A 15535-nucleotide genomic window follows, 5' to 3' on the forward strand; every position below is an offset into this window, starting at 1 on the left:
CCAGGAACGGGGTGGACCAAGTTGTCCACAGCCACAAGCTGGTGAAGGGGATGAAGCCCCCTTGAATCAAGGCAGCCCGGGGTCCTTGCTCTGGAGGGAGGAACAGTGAGTCTGGGCTGCATTAGCCTCTCAGCCTCGCAGGAAAGCGAGTCAGAATAGAAGGCTGTTTTGAGGATAGGGTGGGGGGCTGGGGAGAAGGGTTGGAGACGTTTTCAGAAGACGCCTCCACAGGTAGGAGGCCCCTCCCCAGCCGGCACAAGGCTGTCACCACTCTGAGAAGGCCGCAGCCTAAAAGTGGTAGTAACCTACCCCTGGGGGGGGGGGGGGGGAGGAGCAGATTTGAGGCTCTTAGGGAGCCAACAAAGAAGTTGTAACTCTTCAGGCCAAGACACACCACCATTTCCAGGCAGTTTCAGGCCAAGAGTAGGTCGGAAGTCCCCGGCTAAGGCACTCTGTCACACTTTGAACTGCAGGCCTCTGAACAAGACGCTTGGCCTCTGTGGGCTGCCCAGCTGCCCTTTTGAAAAAGTTGGACAGTCTCCGAGATGTCGCCAAAATCGAATCCCGCGGGGTTGAGCTGTGCAATCGGTTGCCTGTTCTAGGAACAGCTGCGGGGCCCAGGGGTGCGCGGAGCGGCCTCTGTGCCCGGAGGAGAAGCGGGCCGGAGGGGCGTCTCCGGGGCACAGGCGCTGGCCGGGGGCGCGCGTCGTTAGTTCCCTCGGGTGCACTCGGGACAGCGGAGAGGCCAAGTCCGGGGAGCCTGGGAGTTGCTGGGTGACTCTGAAAGTTTCTCCTTCTGGCGCCGAACCCAGTGCGACTGCAGAGTAGGCTGCTGGCAGGGACCGAATGGAGCTCCACGCCAAGCCGGAGGCTGTGCCCGTCACTCGCAGTCCCGGGCCGGGTCCCCCGCGCGCGCGGTGGCGCTCAGCCAGGCCGCGCCTCCCGGGCCCCTCCGCGCCCCCCTACTCCAGGGACCCGGCAGCCCCGGGAAGCACGTCCCGCGCTGCAGCAGGCACCCCCCGGCGGGAGGCGGGAGGTGCGGGCACGAGGGCCTCCGGGACCTGAGGGACCGCGGCCGCTGGCACGGCGCCCAGGGGCGTGAGGCGGGAGCGCGAGGCGGGGGGGCGGGGGAGGCGGCGGGGTAAAGCCGGCGGCCGGCGGGGCCCTCGGGTCACTCCAGCCTGGGCGGCGGGCGGCGCGCACCATGCCCTCCTTCGACGAGGCGCTGCAGCGGGCCGGCGAGTTCGGGCGCTTCCAGCGGCGCGTGTTCCTGCTGCTGTGCCTGACGGGCGTCACCTTCGCCTTCCTCTTCGTGGCGGTGGTCTTCCTGGGCAGCCGGCCCGACCACTACTGGTGCCGCGGGCCGAGCGCCGCCGCGCTGGCCGAGCGCTGCGGCTGGAGCCCGGAGGAGGAGTGGAACCGCACGGCGCCCGAGCTCGGGGGCCACGGGCACTGCCAGCGCTTCCTCCTGGAGGAGGCCAACGCCACCGCCGCCGCGCTCAGCTGCGCGGACCCGCTCGCCGCCTTCCCCAACCGCTCGGCGCCCCTGGTGCCGTGCCGGGGTGGCTGGCGCTACGCCCAGGCCCACTCCACTGTCATCAGCGAGGTAAGGGTGCCCAGCCCGCGGGGACACCGCGCCCCGGCCCGCGCTCGGCAGTGAGCGCCGGTGGGGAGAGGACGCGGCTCGGCTCCCCACCCCCGCAGACGCGGGCACTGTGACAGCCGGCCACTGGGGAAGGTCCGTGCCGGCTGGGACCTGTTGCTTACCTGTGGGGACCGACCTGGGTCGTTCCACTCTTGCAAGGGCTGTGTCGTAAATGCCTGGGAAATGCCTTCGGTTTGACTTCCCTCCGCTCGTGAGTTAACGCAGAGAAGCTGTGGATTCGGGCGGGAAGGAAACTCAGAGGAGTCCTGAGATGCTTCGCACACACCTCCCAGAGAATCGAAGCATCCAATGCTATGTCCGTTATCTGAGACCTGTTTGCACACTAATTGGGAATTACGGGTCTGCTGGCAGTAAGACCGGCAGTGTCCTGGGCCAGCGGGCTGGTGACATTGAGCAGCACCCCCCACCCCACGGTCCACAGGGAGCAAAGGAAAGGAGAAACCAGTGTTTGAAGGCAGCACAGCTTTCTCCAGCTGCCAGCATTATTATCTGAAATGCACAGGGACAAAGGTCGAGGCTTTCCAAGGAAATGATTTCTGTACAACTGCTTTGGGGCAAAGAGCGGCAATTGAGAGAAGCCGGGAAAGATGGCGTTTAAAATAAAGTTTTAATTTTTTTGTTTCCTGCTAGTAAATCACGGGAATGCAACGGGAGAGGCTACCAGCCTTGTGAAGTGGACCCTGCCCCACTTACCAGTGTTGGCTGCTGGGGCCCGGGTCGGGGCAGTCCCCACACCTTCCTGGGTGTGTTTGGGCAGGCAGTGCATGGGGGGGGGGGGCGCCGGTGGCCCTTCACCTCCCTCCCCCCGGATGCATGACTGCTTCCGCCCCAGCCTTGGGGGGCAGTTTGCATGTTTGCCTTCCGGAGTTCCAGACCTCGGGCCAGCCTCCCCGGAGCCTGGGTGGGCAGATAAGCAGTTTTACTGAACTTTGTCTGTAATCACAGATCAATTAAAAAAAATGATTGAGTGTGCACAGGCAAATCGGGGAAGAAGACATTTGCCTTTATATGCGGACATGGACATTTTTAAAGCACCTGTTTGAATAATGGGGAAACGGGGTTCTCTGGAAACGGTGTCCTCTGGTCTGCCGACTTCCTCTCTCCGGGGTCGGGACCGTGGGTCTTGGAGGCTGCACCTGTGCCGCCCTGCCACGCGTGGGTGTGCTCAGGCACTATGTGTGGGTGCAGGGCTCTGGGGGTACACCCCGTGGCAGCCCGCCGGGCAGGGCAGCGCTGCTGTGGGTTTGGGGTGCTTCAATGTCTACCGACTCCCCCTGTAGTGCTGGGGACTGCTGTACCAACCGCTGTGGTCTCGTTGCTGCAGAGTTCACAGTCGACAAGGATCAAGTGGACAGGGTGTGGGCCTGGGCAGGGCCTGCCTTACCGCCGGTGCTTCCTGCCCAAGCACAGTGTCGGGCAGCGGCACCTATTTCGTCTGGCATGGCGCTGCACCTTTACGTCCCGGGCAAACCCGAACACCCAGCTTGGAGAGTAGACGCCTGACTTTTGAAGACGTTTAAACTTCACACAAAGTGAAATGCAGCTGAAGGGCAAAAGGCGCACGCCCTCGAGGGGTGTTTTCGTGAACAGATGTGATGGTTGAACCTCAGAGAAGGGAAACACCAAATCTGTGAGTGAGTGAGTGAGTGAGCACCCAGACACGCACTTCAGAAACGACCAGCATCTGGGGTTGTTTCAAGGGGGGCTGGGTGGGTTTTTTTGAGAGTCGATGGCTCTGGAAAGGGCGTGTGGAAGGTGGAATGTCGGAAACTGGGGTTCTGGCACTGTGTCCAGAGAGCCGGATGGCTTGTGGGAACCAGCCTGCCCGGGCCCGGCTCTCCCACGTGGAATGACGGGTGGTGGGACCGGGCCCTTCACAGCGCCGCAAATGCCATCAGTGTCGTCCAGGGGTGGCTGCTGGGCATGCTCGGAGGAATGAAGGAATGACAGAAATCTTTGTGGCAAAGAAAAACAGCAGCAGAAGGCATTCCTGAAGGCCAACCGACAAGTTTTTGAAGTGTATGAGGGAGACTTTTTTTAAAACCCCAAGTTGTTTGCTTCTTCTGGTTTGTTTGCTTTGAATGTTTTGATTAGGAGGAAGCCCCCGTCTCCTCCGGAAGCTCGGCCATCCCGAGCCACTCGTGCTCTCTGGGAGCTTCTCTGCCCGGCCAATACCTCGCTGTCTTTGGTTTAGCGCACGGCTCTCCCGTTCTGTCAGGGTGATTAAAGAACTCCAGCTCTACCTTGGGCCAACACCATGTACCAGGGTGTTCTCAGAGACTTGAGGTTGGACATATTAATCACGGAGTGGGGAGACGGGGGAGTTATGTTGTGGGAGGGCAACCAGAGTCCAGAATGTCTTCGTGCGGCTATTATATTTCACCCGGGGCCGTGGTGGGGGGTGCAGCGTTGTCCTGGGTTTCCGAGCAGGCACCGAGGCGGGAGGTGGGTCAGGACCTGCTGCTGGAGACCCAGGCCGGTCTGCAGCCAGGATGGGCTGGGACACAGGGGCTCCCGCACGCAGCGCTCTAAGTCCTTGGAACGAGCTCCGGCATGTGAAACCCAGACCCTCACGGTGCAGGGGTTGCCTGGAACCTCACTGTCCTCCGCACTTCGTTCCTCTCCTGCCCCTCCCGCCGCGGTGCCACTGTGTTTCATCTCCTGGGGTCAGGAAGACAGTCTCCCAGCCCGGCAGATGCGAGGCTGCGCCCTCGTTTCCCGGACAGGGCTCTCTCTCCCCTGCACGGGAGCGTTGCAAAACGGGCACTTAACCCTCACCCACCCTCTTTTCGTCTCGCCAAGCAAAAACAGCGCGCGGAGGAGTGAAGGCAGAAGTCAATGCCAAGTGCCTGGCCGGCTCAGGCCGGCTCCCCCACTTGTTTCTGCCGCTCAAGGCAGGGCGGTGATTTTCCATCCACGTTTAACTTCTTTGGGGCAGGCTTGCGGCCCGCCCGCATCCCGTCCTTATCTGCTTGTCAGACGCGGGCGGGCGGGCGGACGAGCGTGATGCACCGGCCGGAGTCCGAGCCCCGCCGCCCAAGGGTTTCACGTCACTGCCCGGGACTGGGTCTTTGAAACCGATGTCAGGGTTTTTACATGCTTGCCTATCGTGGATTGGGATGGGGTGGGGGGAGAACTCTCTCCGGTTTCCCACCAGGAACCGGGCTGCAGAGCCCCTTTAGAAATAGGCAGACTCCTTCTTGCCCCCCCCCACCCCCACTGCCCATTTTCCTCCCCCCAGTCGAAGGAACATCCATTTGAGGGGCTGGCTGCTCCACTGAAGAGACCGAGGCTGCTCCCAGGCCTGGGGCCCTCCGCCTGCTCCGCGGTCGCCGCTTCGCCTCTCCCACATCCGACCCACAACAAAGGGCGGCCCAGCTGGGCGGGCCAGCCCGTGCGCGTCAGCGCCACCAGCGCCTTGTGCTCGCGGCTGAGTAAGCGTGCGGCGTGCTGCGTGCGCCCCGGACAGAGCAGCCCCACTCTGGCCTGAGTCTCCGATTTGCTCTGGCCGCTTGACAAAGATCGTCACTTTTGTATTTTCTTTTTTAAAAAATTTCTGCTGTTATTTGTGCCTTCCCTGTTTTTTTTTTTTTTTTTTTTTTTTTTTGAATCAACCTCACGAGGAGAACATCTGTTTTTATCATGACTTCAAAGAACCAACTGTGGCATTATTCACTTTCTATCTCATTAATCTCTCCTCTTTGTTCTGGTTTTTGGATTTGCTTCTGGGGCGCCTTCTCCAAGTTCAGTCGGACACTCGGTTCAACTATTTCCAGCCTTTCTTCTTTTCTCCGCTCAGTGTTTAAAGCTATGGATTTGCTTCTGTGTGCTTTTTTTTTTTTTGACTGCAACCAGCCAGTTTTGAGATGCAGGTTTTAATTACTATTCCATCCTCTGGATTGCTCATTTTTATTATTATTACTTCTCTGACCCATGACTTATTTAGAGGCTTGTTTTAAATGTTCAAATGTGTGTTGATGTTTTTATCTTTTAATTGTTGACTTCTGGTTTCACGTGGGTGTGGTCGGAAAGTGTGGTCTGTATGACACTGCTTCTCTGAATTTTATTAAAACCTGCTTTTTGGCCTTCTAAGCAGTCAGTTTTTATAAACGTTTTATGCGTGTTTGAGATGGATGTACAATCTTTATTTGGTGTGGGGTTTTATAGGTGCCCAATATTTGAAGTTTGTCAATGGTGTTGAAATATCCTAGATTTTCCCCTGGCTGGCATAGCTCAGTGGATTGAGCGTAGGCTGCGAACCAAAGTGTCGCAGGTTCGATTCCCAGTCAGGGCACATGCCTGGAGTGCAGGCCATGGCCCCCAGCAACCGCACATTGATGTTTCTCTCTCTCTATCTCCCTCCCTTCCCTCTCTAAAATAAATAAATAAATAAAATCTTTAAAAAATATTTTAGATTTTAATCAGCTTCCCATCTGGTGAGTCTGTCGAGAGCAATTGGAATATCAAAATCTGCCTTTATGTTGGTGGGCTTGTCAGTCTCTCCCTAAATTCCCTGCGGATTTTAGAAGTTGTATATGCGAGGCGATTTTATCGGGTGTGTGTATGGGCAAATTTAGAACTTTTAAATCTATGTAGTACATTGAACCTTTTACTGTAGCATAGGGACCCTATTTAAATCCATGATGTATATTATCTTAATGTCCGTTTTGCCTGATAGTATTATGGCTGCTCCAACTTTTCTCTAGCCGACCTTGACCTCAGCCGGTGAAGACAAGGAGGCGTCTAAGAGGAACACAGGAGGAGAAGGATGTCCAGGTCTCCACTTCCTCCTCATCGTTTAATCTGTAGCAATTTACTAACCACCCCTGGCAGCAGTGGGTGCCTTGCATTCCTGGGACCCACCCACAGAGATCCGGGATGGAAAGGTCAGGGCGGGACTCGGGGCCCTCATTTTTCACGAGCATGTGAGGCCCACGCAGGTGGTCCGTGGACCACACACACGTGGAGACACGCTGGGTGTTTCTTTATGAGGAGCCTGATGGGAGTCCCAGGGGCGAGACAGCCGTTTTGTGGTTGAATAAAGTGCCAGTACCGCCCCCCCCCCACGCCCAACACACTCTGCAGACCTTGGGCAGGAGCACCGCCCCTTTTGCTCAGGGGAGGAGTCCCAGAGCTTCCCTGATGAAAGCTGGGTCACCGCTGGAGGGCTCGGCGGCGGCGTTGCCGTCAGCTGAGAGCGAGGCCCTGTCCCTGGTTCGGGTGGGGCACCCACGGCTGAGCCTCGCTCCCTGGGCATCTTAGCGAGCCTGCCGGTGGAGCTTTGGACAAAGCCGGGTGGGACACAGCCCAGTGGGAGACAACAGATGCGTCTCTACTCTTTGACGTATGGGTTACAGACTCTTGGCACGAGGCAGGTTAGAATGGTGGAAAGTGCACACATGACCTTTGGGGTCAGATAGATCTGGACCTAAATCCCTGCTCCTCTGTATTTCAACCTCAAGGGCAAGTCACAGCATCTGCCTGAACCTCAGTTTCCTTAGCTCTAGAATGGGCATAACAACCCCTGCCTTAGCAACTGGTCTGCAACATGCATGCAGAGGGCTTGTCTTTGTGCTTGGCCGTGAGTGGTACTCAGAAACATCAGCGTCTGTTAGCATGTAGAGAGCTAACAGACTAGAGCTGAGCCAGTGGAGGTGGGGGAGGGGGAGGGAGTGAGCAGCGGGCTAGACTGGACTCCGGGAGCTGTAGTGTGCTGACCTCTGATCGAACATGAAAGTCACCAGCATGTTTGCCTTAAATATATTTTAAAAAATCTCTTGGTTATTCATTGGGCTTTAAGGGAGAGAATACCCTGTAGTTTTCCTCCTGGACGTACAGCTAGGTTATGCTTCCCAGCCTCCCTTGCAGCTAGTGGGGCCATGTGACAGAGCTCTGGTCAGGAGGGTGGGGAAGTGACACGTGACACTGCCAGAAGAACCTTCATGCTCACAACTCCCCTCTCCTTGCTTCCCTCCCCCCGCTGGTGGAGAACCCCAAAGCCCTAAGAGATGGCAGGGCCCTTAGCTGGAAGGAGATCTGTTCCTACAAGACTGCAGGGAGCAGGGCCGCCGTCTTCCTCCCCTTCCACTCATCTCGTAGGAAAGTGAAGTTCATGAGAAATAAACCAATTGTGCCAAGCCACTGAGATTTGGGGGATGTTTGTTACAACTCCTACTTTGAGCCATTGCTGACTAATACAACACTTTAGGGGTAGTTCCTGGAGACTGCAGGCACCTAATAAAATGATAGGAAGCTGGTTCCTGTAAGACAGTCCCCTCCTGGGTCTTCACACAAGGCCACCGTGACTCTGCCCACAGGTGTGTGCAGGCCTGCAGGCCCCTGTCCTCTGCAGGTGCCCCCAGCGGGCCCCAGCCCCTCGGGGCCACCCCCGGCGGGCTCCCTGGCTCTCCAATGTGCTGTTTCTTTGTCTCAAAACACCTTTCCCCTTTCTTCACAAGGACGGTCCACTTTTCACCTGAAGATGCAGCTAAGAGTTACCTGTCCCAGGAAGGCCTTCCACAGCCACCTGCCACCTGCCACCACCTTGGAGTGTCTGGTTTCCTCCCACTGCCAGTCAGCAGACAGTAGGCTTCTCACGGGCAGAGCCTGTGTCCCGGGAGTACATGTGACGAAATTATATAGCGTTTAATAAGCGCTTCTGATGAAATTACACGGCGTTGCATACATTTTGTAATTAAATGATGAGCAAAAAAGAAAGGGGCTGAGTGACAAATTTGACCCCTTTTATAATTTTGGCGAGGCCAACCCTGAGATTGACCTTTGTGGGTTAAAACACCAAAGCTCTTCTTCCCAACGGTGCTGCTGCTCCTGCTGCTGCTGCTTTTTAAGGCATTGATTCTAAATACCAATTAGAGAAAAAGGACATTTAAAAGTTTTGCTCTAGTGACTCTGATGTAGATGATTTAACATGATCGTGATATGGTGCTACGTTGTCTCTGGCATGCTTTGGGGTCACTGAACGATGTTCTGGAGTTTTCAGTGTGAAGATCCCATTTTATTCCCCAGCATGTGCAGCTTTCTTGATTCCACTGAACAGTGCTGCTTCTTAAAGGCCTACCTGCCCCAGCCTGCCTTGCCCTCCTCCCGATCATGGGTCTGCAGGGACTGCCCCCACCTGTGCAGCAGAGGGACGCCCCGACCCGTCTGCACCTGGGTTCTGTCATCCTCACAGTGCTTACCTGGGGGATGCCACCTGGACCCGGGACGGAGCAGGAGGGAGCAGCCCTGCTGGCACTCTGGGACCAGCATTTTTGTGTGCTGACGTCCATTGTGCAGAAATGGCCATTCCCAGCTGTCCTGGCACTTTTTGGCCCATCTCTGTTGTCATCCGAGAGGCGCCCCAGGAGCAGCTGGGCGCACGGCCCAGGGCGGGGGTCAGCAAGGGGCCGGGCTCACCACAGTCCGGGGGTCTGGGTAACGCCCTCTGGGCTCGCAGGGGCAGCGTGCACTGCCCCCCTTCCAAACAGAATGACACTGGCCAATGTTTTTTTCTTTCTAAAACTATTACCAAGAAAGGGCAGTTTATTTCTGCTCTGTGAGGGGAAAAGGCAAAGGCTCTTAAGGTTCTCGGTGTAGCTTTTTGGAAGGATGAGTGACTGGCGAGATGGCCACTGAGGGTTAAGGCCATTTCCCCGGGCGGGATGGAGCTGTGCTCTAAGCTGTCTGTTCTGTGCTCGCAACAGAACAGGGGGCTCTGGGGCTGGCACGAGAGTAACCACACAGGAAAACGGGGAGGGGTATGGTGTGGGGGCTGCTAAGAAGGAGAGCAAATGAATGTGATTTAAAATTTATTTTTAAACTTTAAATAAATAATGGTTTATTTTTCAGTTACAGTCGGCATACAATATTATGTTGGTTTCAGATGTAAAACCCAGTCATTAGACATTATATAACTGAGTGATTATCCCCGTAAATCTAACACCCATCTGACACTTACACGGTTGTTACAACATCACGAACTGTGTTCTCTGTGCTGCCCTTCACCTCCCTGTGGCCGTTTGTAACGACCAGTTTGCGCTTCCTGGTGCCTTCACTTTTCTCACTCACCCCCAATCCCCCTCCAGTCTGGCAACTGTCACAATATTTTCTGTATCTGTGAGTTTATTTCTGTTTTGTTTATTTTGTTTTTTAGGACCATGGTACTTGTCTAACTCTGTCTGACTTCCTTCACTCAGCACAGCACCCTCTGGGTCCATCCGAGTGGTTGCCGATGGCGAGGTTTCATTGTTTTATGGCTGAGTCACATTCCATTGTCTCTGTGGACCCCTTCTTTTTTATTCATCTGGTGATGGACCCTTTGGTTGCTTCCATGTCTTGGCTGTTGGAGATAATGATGCCGTGAACATACAGATACTATGTCTTTTTAATTTAGTGTTTTGGGTTTCTTGGAATAAACACCCAGGAATGGAATTGGTGGGTCCTTTTTTGTCTTTTGTTACACAGCCTGTGTGCTAAAGTTTTGCTGCCCCAGCTTTTTGGTTGTTTGTTTCCATTTCCATGAAACATCTTTTTCCACCCTTTACTTTCAGTCTCTGTGTGTGTTTCGATCTGAAGTGACTCGCTCATGGATGGCAGGTGTCAGGGTCTTGTTTTCTTGTGCATTCAGCCTCCCTATGTCTTTTGATTGGGCCATTCAACCCATTTGCATTTAAAGTATTTACTGATAGACATACATTTATTGCCATTTCATTAATTCATAATTTTATTATTATTTTCTTTTTCTTAAAGAAGTTTCTTTAATGTTTCTTGTAATACTGGTTTGATGGTGATGGATTTCTTTAGCTTTTTCTTGTCTGAGAAGCTCTTTATCTAAATGATAGCTTTGCTGGGTAAAATAATCTCAGTTGTAGGCCCCTGTTTTTCGTCACCTTGAATATTTTGTGCCAGCCCCTTCTGGCCTGCAAGGTTTCTGTGGAGAAATCAGCTGACAGTGTTATGGGATCTCCCTTGTAGCTCTCTGCTTTTCTCCTGCTGCTTTTAAGATTCTCCTTTCTGCCTTTAACCTTAGGCATTTTAATTATAACGTGTTTTGGTGTGGGCCTCTTTGGGTTCATCTTGTTTGGGACTCTCCGCTCTTCCTGGACTTGTGTGTCTATTTCCTTCACCAGGTTGGGGCAGTTTTCTGTCATTATCTTTTTACACAGGTTTTCAATTCCTTACCCTCTCTTCTCCTTCTGGAACCCCATGATGCGAATGCTGGCATTGCTGAAGTTGTCCCAGTGGCTCCTTACCCTGTCCTCATCTTTTTTGGGTTCTTCTATCTTGTTGCTGTTCTGATTGGGTGATTTTTGCTCCCTCATCTTACAAACGGCTGATTTAATCCTCTGCTTCATCTGCTCCCCAGTTGATTCTCTGTAATACATTCTTCATTTCATTTGACGTGTTCTTCATTTCTGACTGGTTATTTTTTATGTTTTCTAGTTCTGTTTTTGTGTTCCCTATCTATTTGTTGACGTTCTCACTAAGTTCATTTACTCCTCCCCTAAGTTCGTTGAGCATCTTATAACTAGTGGTTTGAACTAGATGATCACTTGTCTCCATTTTGTTTAGTTTGTTTTTTTTCCTGGAGTTCTGTTCTTTCACAGGGGACATGTTTCTTTGTTTCCTCATTTTCCCTGCCTCCCTGTGTTTGTTTCTATGTATTAGGTAGAGTGGCTACATCTCCCTGGCTTGGGAGAGTGGCCTCATGTAGTAGGTGCCCCGTATGGCCCAGTGGCACAGCCTCCCGATCGCTCAAGCTGGGCTCTCCAGGTGCGCCCACTGTGTGGGCTGTGCACACCCCCCAGTTGCAGCTGAGCCTTGATTGCTGTTGGCAACTTAATGGGAGGGATGGACCCCAGGCCAGTTGGCTGCAAGGACTGGCTGCAATCATCATGGAGGAGCAGCTGTGCAGAGGCTGACTCCACGGAGCAGAACTCACTTCGGCCAGGCTCTGCTGCTCGCTGAGCCTACCCCTGAGGGCGTTGCACGTGGAGGTGGTTCAGTGGTGCTTCAGTGTGGTCCAAAGCTGTCCACTGAGCATGCTGGTTCTGGGGCTGCCCAGCATGAACTACAAAGCAGACGGCTGCTGTGTGTGCTGGGCTTGGAGATGCCCAGGAGAGGCCAAGCTGTGAACCAAGGCCAGCTGCAGCTAGTGGTGAGCCTGGGGCCTCTTAGTAAGAGCTATGGGGCATGCCGAGGCCAGATGCGGCTTGTTTTGAGAGATTTTAAGAAGGTTTGAAGGATGAGCCAAGATGTGCTATTTGGGAAAAGGCAGTGGAAGCGTCTCGGGTGGACCCACACGTCGGGTGGGGCGAGGTCTCGGAGAATCACCAGGGAGAGCAAACAGTGTGAGCCGGGTTGACGGAGACTCAGCTATGGTGCCAGCCTCCCGGCTTTGGAGGAAAGGGCCTAGATAAGGAACAGCAACCTCTGCCAGCACTTCTACCTAGGAAACGCTGCCCCCCCCCCCCCCCCCCCCCCCGCCACAGCCCTCGCTCTGTTGTCAGACACTTCGGCTCCTCCCTGTATGGCCCTGGTGCTTTCCCAGCAGCTGCCCCTGCGCTGGAGCTCGGAGGGAGTCCAAGTAAGTCCTTGTGGGGGCCCTTTAAGAGCAATGCCTAGGACTCCCAAAGCCCTTTCCCCGCTGGTTTTCACAGCCAGAAGTTCTGGGACTTCTCTTCCTCGTACTGGAACCCTGGGCTGGGGGTTCTGGTGTGGGGCTGGGACCCCTCACTGCTCAGGGGGGACCTCCACAGCTGAGATATCGCTCCCAGTTTTTACCCACTACACGTGGGTGTGGGACCACCCCTTTGTGCACCTCTGTCTCTTTTGCCAGTCTCCACGTGGCTTTGTCTTCGTGTCCTTAGTTATAGGCCTTCTGCTCTGCTGGGTTCCAGGCCGTGCTGGATGATGGGGGTCCTGTAGTTTAGCTGTGTGGGTTTTTTTTAAAGATTTTATTTATTTATTTTTAGAGAGGGAAGGGAGGGAGATAGAGAGAGAGAGAGAAACACCAATGTGCGGTTGCTGGGCATCATGGCCTGCAACCCAGGCATGTACCCTGACTGGGAATCGAACCTGCGACACTTTGGTTTGCAGCCCGCGCTCAATCCACTGAGCTATGCCAGCCAGGGCAAGCTCCCAGTTTTTATCCACTACACATGGGTGTGGAACCACCCCTTCATGCACCTCTGTCTCTTCTGCCAGTCTCCACGTGGCTTTGTCTTCATGTCCTTAGTTACAGGCCTTCTGCTCTGCTGGGCTCCAGGCCGTGCTGGACGATGGGGGTCCTGTGGTTTAGCTGTGGTTTTGATGTGGTTCTGGGAGGATCTGAGGGCCAAGTTTCCCTGCACCGTCATCTTGACCAGAGCTCCGCAGTGAGAAAAAGAATTCTTGCAGTGAAACTTTGAAAACTGTGATCAAGAACTTGAAAATGGAAGTCAGAGAATGAGCATGGTGCTTGTTGTTGGATTTTTTTTTTCCTGAAAGCCTGGGTCCCAGTCGCTGATTAGTTAGTGACGCAGACGCAGTGGGGGGAAGGGCGCTGCTCCAGCGCCAGGGGCCCTGTCACGTGCTGGTGGGGACCACGGGCCACACCCGCCACCCCCGTTTCCTTACTGAGTCCAACGGTCAACTGTCAGTGGACTCCCAGGGTCCCTTATGTTTGTCACGTCTGCAGCGGAGTTTGTTCTCAGGTCCCCACCTAAAGGTGTCAGTTTCCAGAAACCAAGATGGGACTCCTCCTCACCGGGACCCCTTCCTTGCTGGTGGGCGTGCTGAGCTGTGAATGCCATCAACGGGAGGGTGGGGGTCGCTGGCACTCTGGAGCGGACTCCTGCTGCCTCCTCTAATGTCACGCGAGACCCCGGGCCTCTGGAGGGTCTGCAGAGGGGCAGTGGCATCCACCGAGCAGCCACACCTGGCAGCAGCCACACCTGGCAGCCACCCGAGGTGGGCGGGGTGGGCATGGGCCTGGGCCACAGGAATGAAGGGGACTGTTCTGATGCCAAACCCTGTCTCAGGAGGCCGGTGACCTCCCTGTAGGGTTGTTTCGGGGTGGGAGCTGGGGACATGACCAAGGAATGGGTGAGCCTCTTGCTATCCATTTTAATAGCGGTGGCTGGGACCGGGACATTGAGAAAATAATATGGAAAAATGAGCCACAGCCTCACAAGCTCATCCATAGGCACAGCCTTTGGTGTCCATTATCTGGTTATTAACACTTGCACTAAATACTTAACTGCAATGTTAACACAATGAAGTGTTGCAAAGTTGTTCTGGCGAGATCGCTTCTCTGTAGGGGGTACGTAACGTGTCCTGTGTGGGTTTTGCTGTTAACTTGTGTTGTATGCTTTATGTCTAAGAATGCCTAAAAATGAGTGTGGGGGACCATGTTTCCTGGCTTCTTAGAGAACAGTTCAGAGGAAAACTCTGGAAGCTTCTAGCAGCGTGAGCAGAGCCCATGCCTCGCATGGGCGTTTGCTGTTAGGGTGCCGGTGACAGCGACCGCTGGTCTCACTCTCCTCACCCCGGTGGCTGGAGAGTCTCTCTTCTTGGTCGGTGTCCGCTGTTTTAGCAGCGCATGCTGAGGTACAGCGGTTTACTATTTCTTGGCTTCCCAACGCGGAAATAGGAGGTTCACCTGGAAGATGTAAATTAGTTCATCAGAGTATGACATGCACACAGTTTTATTCTGTATGGGATGAAAGTCTTTTTCAGTACCGTTCACACGGCGTGGAGGCTGATCAGGCGAAATGCTGGCTTTCTCTGACACGCCATCAGCATGGTGTCCAGAACGAGACGCCCAAGGGAGGCCTGTGTAGGGGTTCCATGGGGCCAGGGCCTGGTCTGGTCATGCTGGAGGGTAGCCCTGGGGCATAGGAGAGGGGGACCATGAGCCGGTTTCCTGTTAATGAAGTCTGATGGCTTTTTAAAAAAAGATTTTATTTATTTTTAGAGAGGGAAGGGAGGGAGAAAGAGAGAGAGAGAGAAACATCAATGTGCGGTTGCTGGGGGCCGTGGCCTGCAACCCAGGCATGTGCCCTGACTGGGAATCGAACCTGTGACGCTTTGGTTCGCAGCCCACGCTCAATCCACTGAGCTACGCCAGCCAGGGCTGAAGTCTGACGGCTTTAACCATCTTTGCCGTTACGTTGTCAGGTCTCTGGAGTCAGAGCCCAAAGTCAAGCACTCAGGAGGCTGAGGCTATTGCACACACCTGAGAGAAGACGGGAACACCTGTCACCTGGCCAGGGCAGACATAAAGCGGGGGCGTGCTGCAGGCTCCCCAGGTGTGCAGCTCCCCTGTGCATGCTCTCGGCCACCTCCTTGCCGGATGGGTTCTCCCGTCTCCGACGCCTCTTCGGTGGCTGCTGATGCCCCGAGTACGCAAGGGGCGGCTCTGATTTCACGGGGCTTCTGCCAACTGGGAGTGTGGTGCGGCCACGGCGCAAGATGAAAGCCCGTGTGTCTCCGGCCCCTCGGGCAGGGACGTAAGCCGATGCCTCTGAGACACAAACAGAAGGGAGAGGTGCCAGGCTCTCTTGTTCTAAAGATTGTAGCACACTGGGAGGGATTAAGGGATCTCGGAGAAAACAGTGTGTACCTTTAATACGGATGATTTTTTAAAAGCAGCGTTTTGCAGACGTCTGTGAGAAATAAGTTTCATTTTGTTATTGTCAAATGAGTGTTTCAGGTCAAACAAGTGTAGGGACATCATGCAGATAACTGAAAATATTAACTATCCAGGCTAGGTGAGAAAATTAAATGGGGGAATGAATTTAAAGGAATTTGGCATCAACTTTTTGGAAAATCAAACCAAGAAATGGATCTTCGAGTTCCTGTAGTGCAAAGGAAACTCTTCCTAGAGCC

At 54.4% G+C, this 15535-nt stretch overlaps 1 protein-coding gene across 1 annotated transcript in view; it reads left to right on the plus strand.

Annotated features, from left to right (window-relative positions):
- The first annotated feature begins 1133 nt into the window (after positions 1-1133).
- The window catches only part of SLC22A3 (solute carrier family 22 member 3), a 79316-nt gene continuing 64914 nt past the window's right edge, over positions 1134-15535 (plus strand). The window contains exon 1 of the mRNA XM_028504016.2: positions 1134-1606. Coding sequence (XP_028359817.1) covers positions 1205-1606 — 402 coding nt within the window. The 5' untranslated portion in view covers positions 1134-1204. The remainder of the gene's footprint in view (positions 1607-15535) is intronic.

This window comes from Phyllostomus discolor, chromosome 4 (genome assembly GCF_004126475.2).
Source record: "Phyllostomus discolor isolate MPI-MPIP mPhyDis1 chromosome 4, mPhyDis1.pri.v3, whole genome shotgun sequence".
NCBI lineage: Eukaryota > Metazoa > Chordata > Mammalia > Chiroptera > Phyllostomidae > Phyllostomus > Phyllostomus discolor.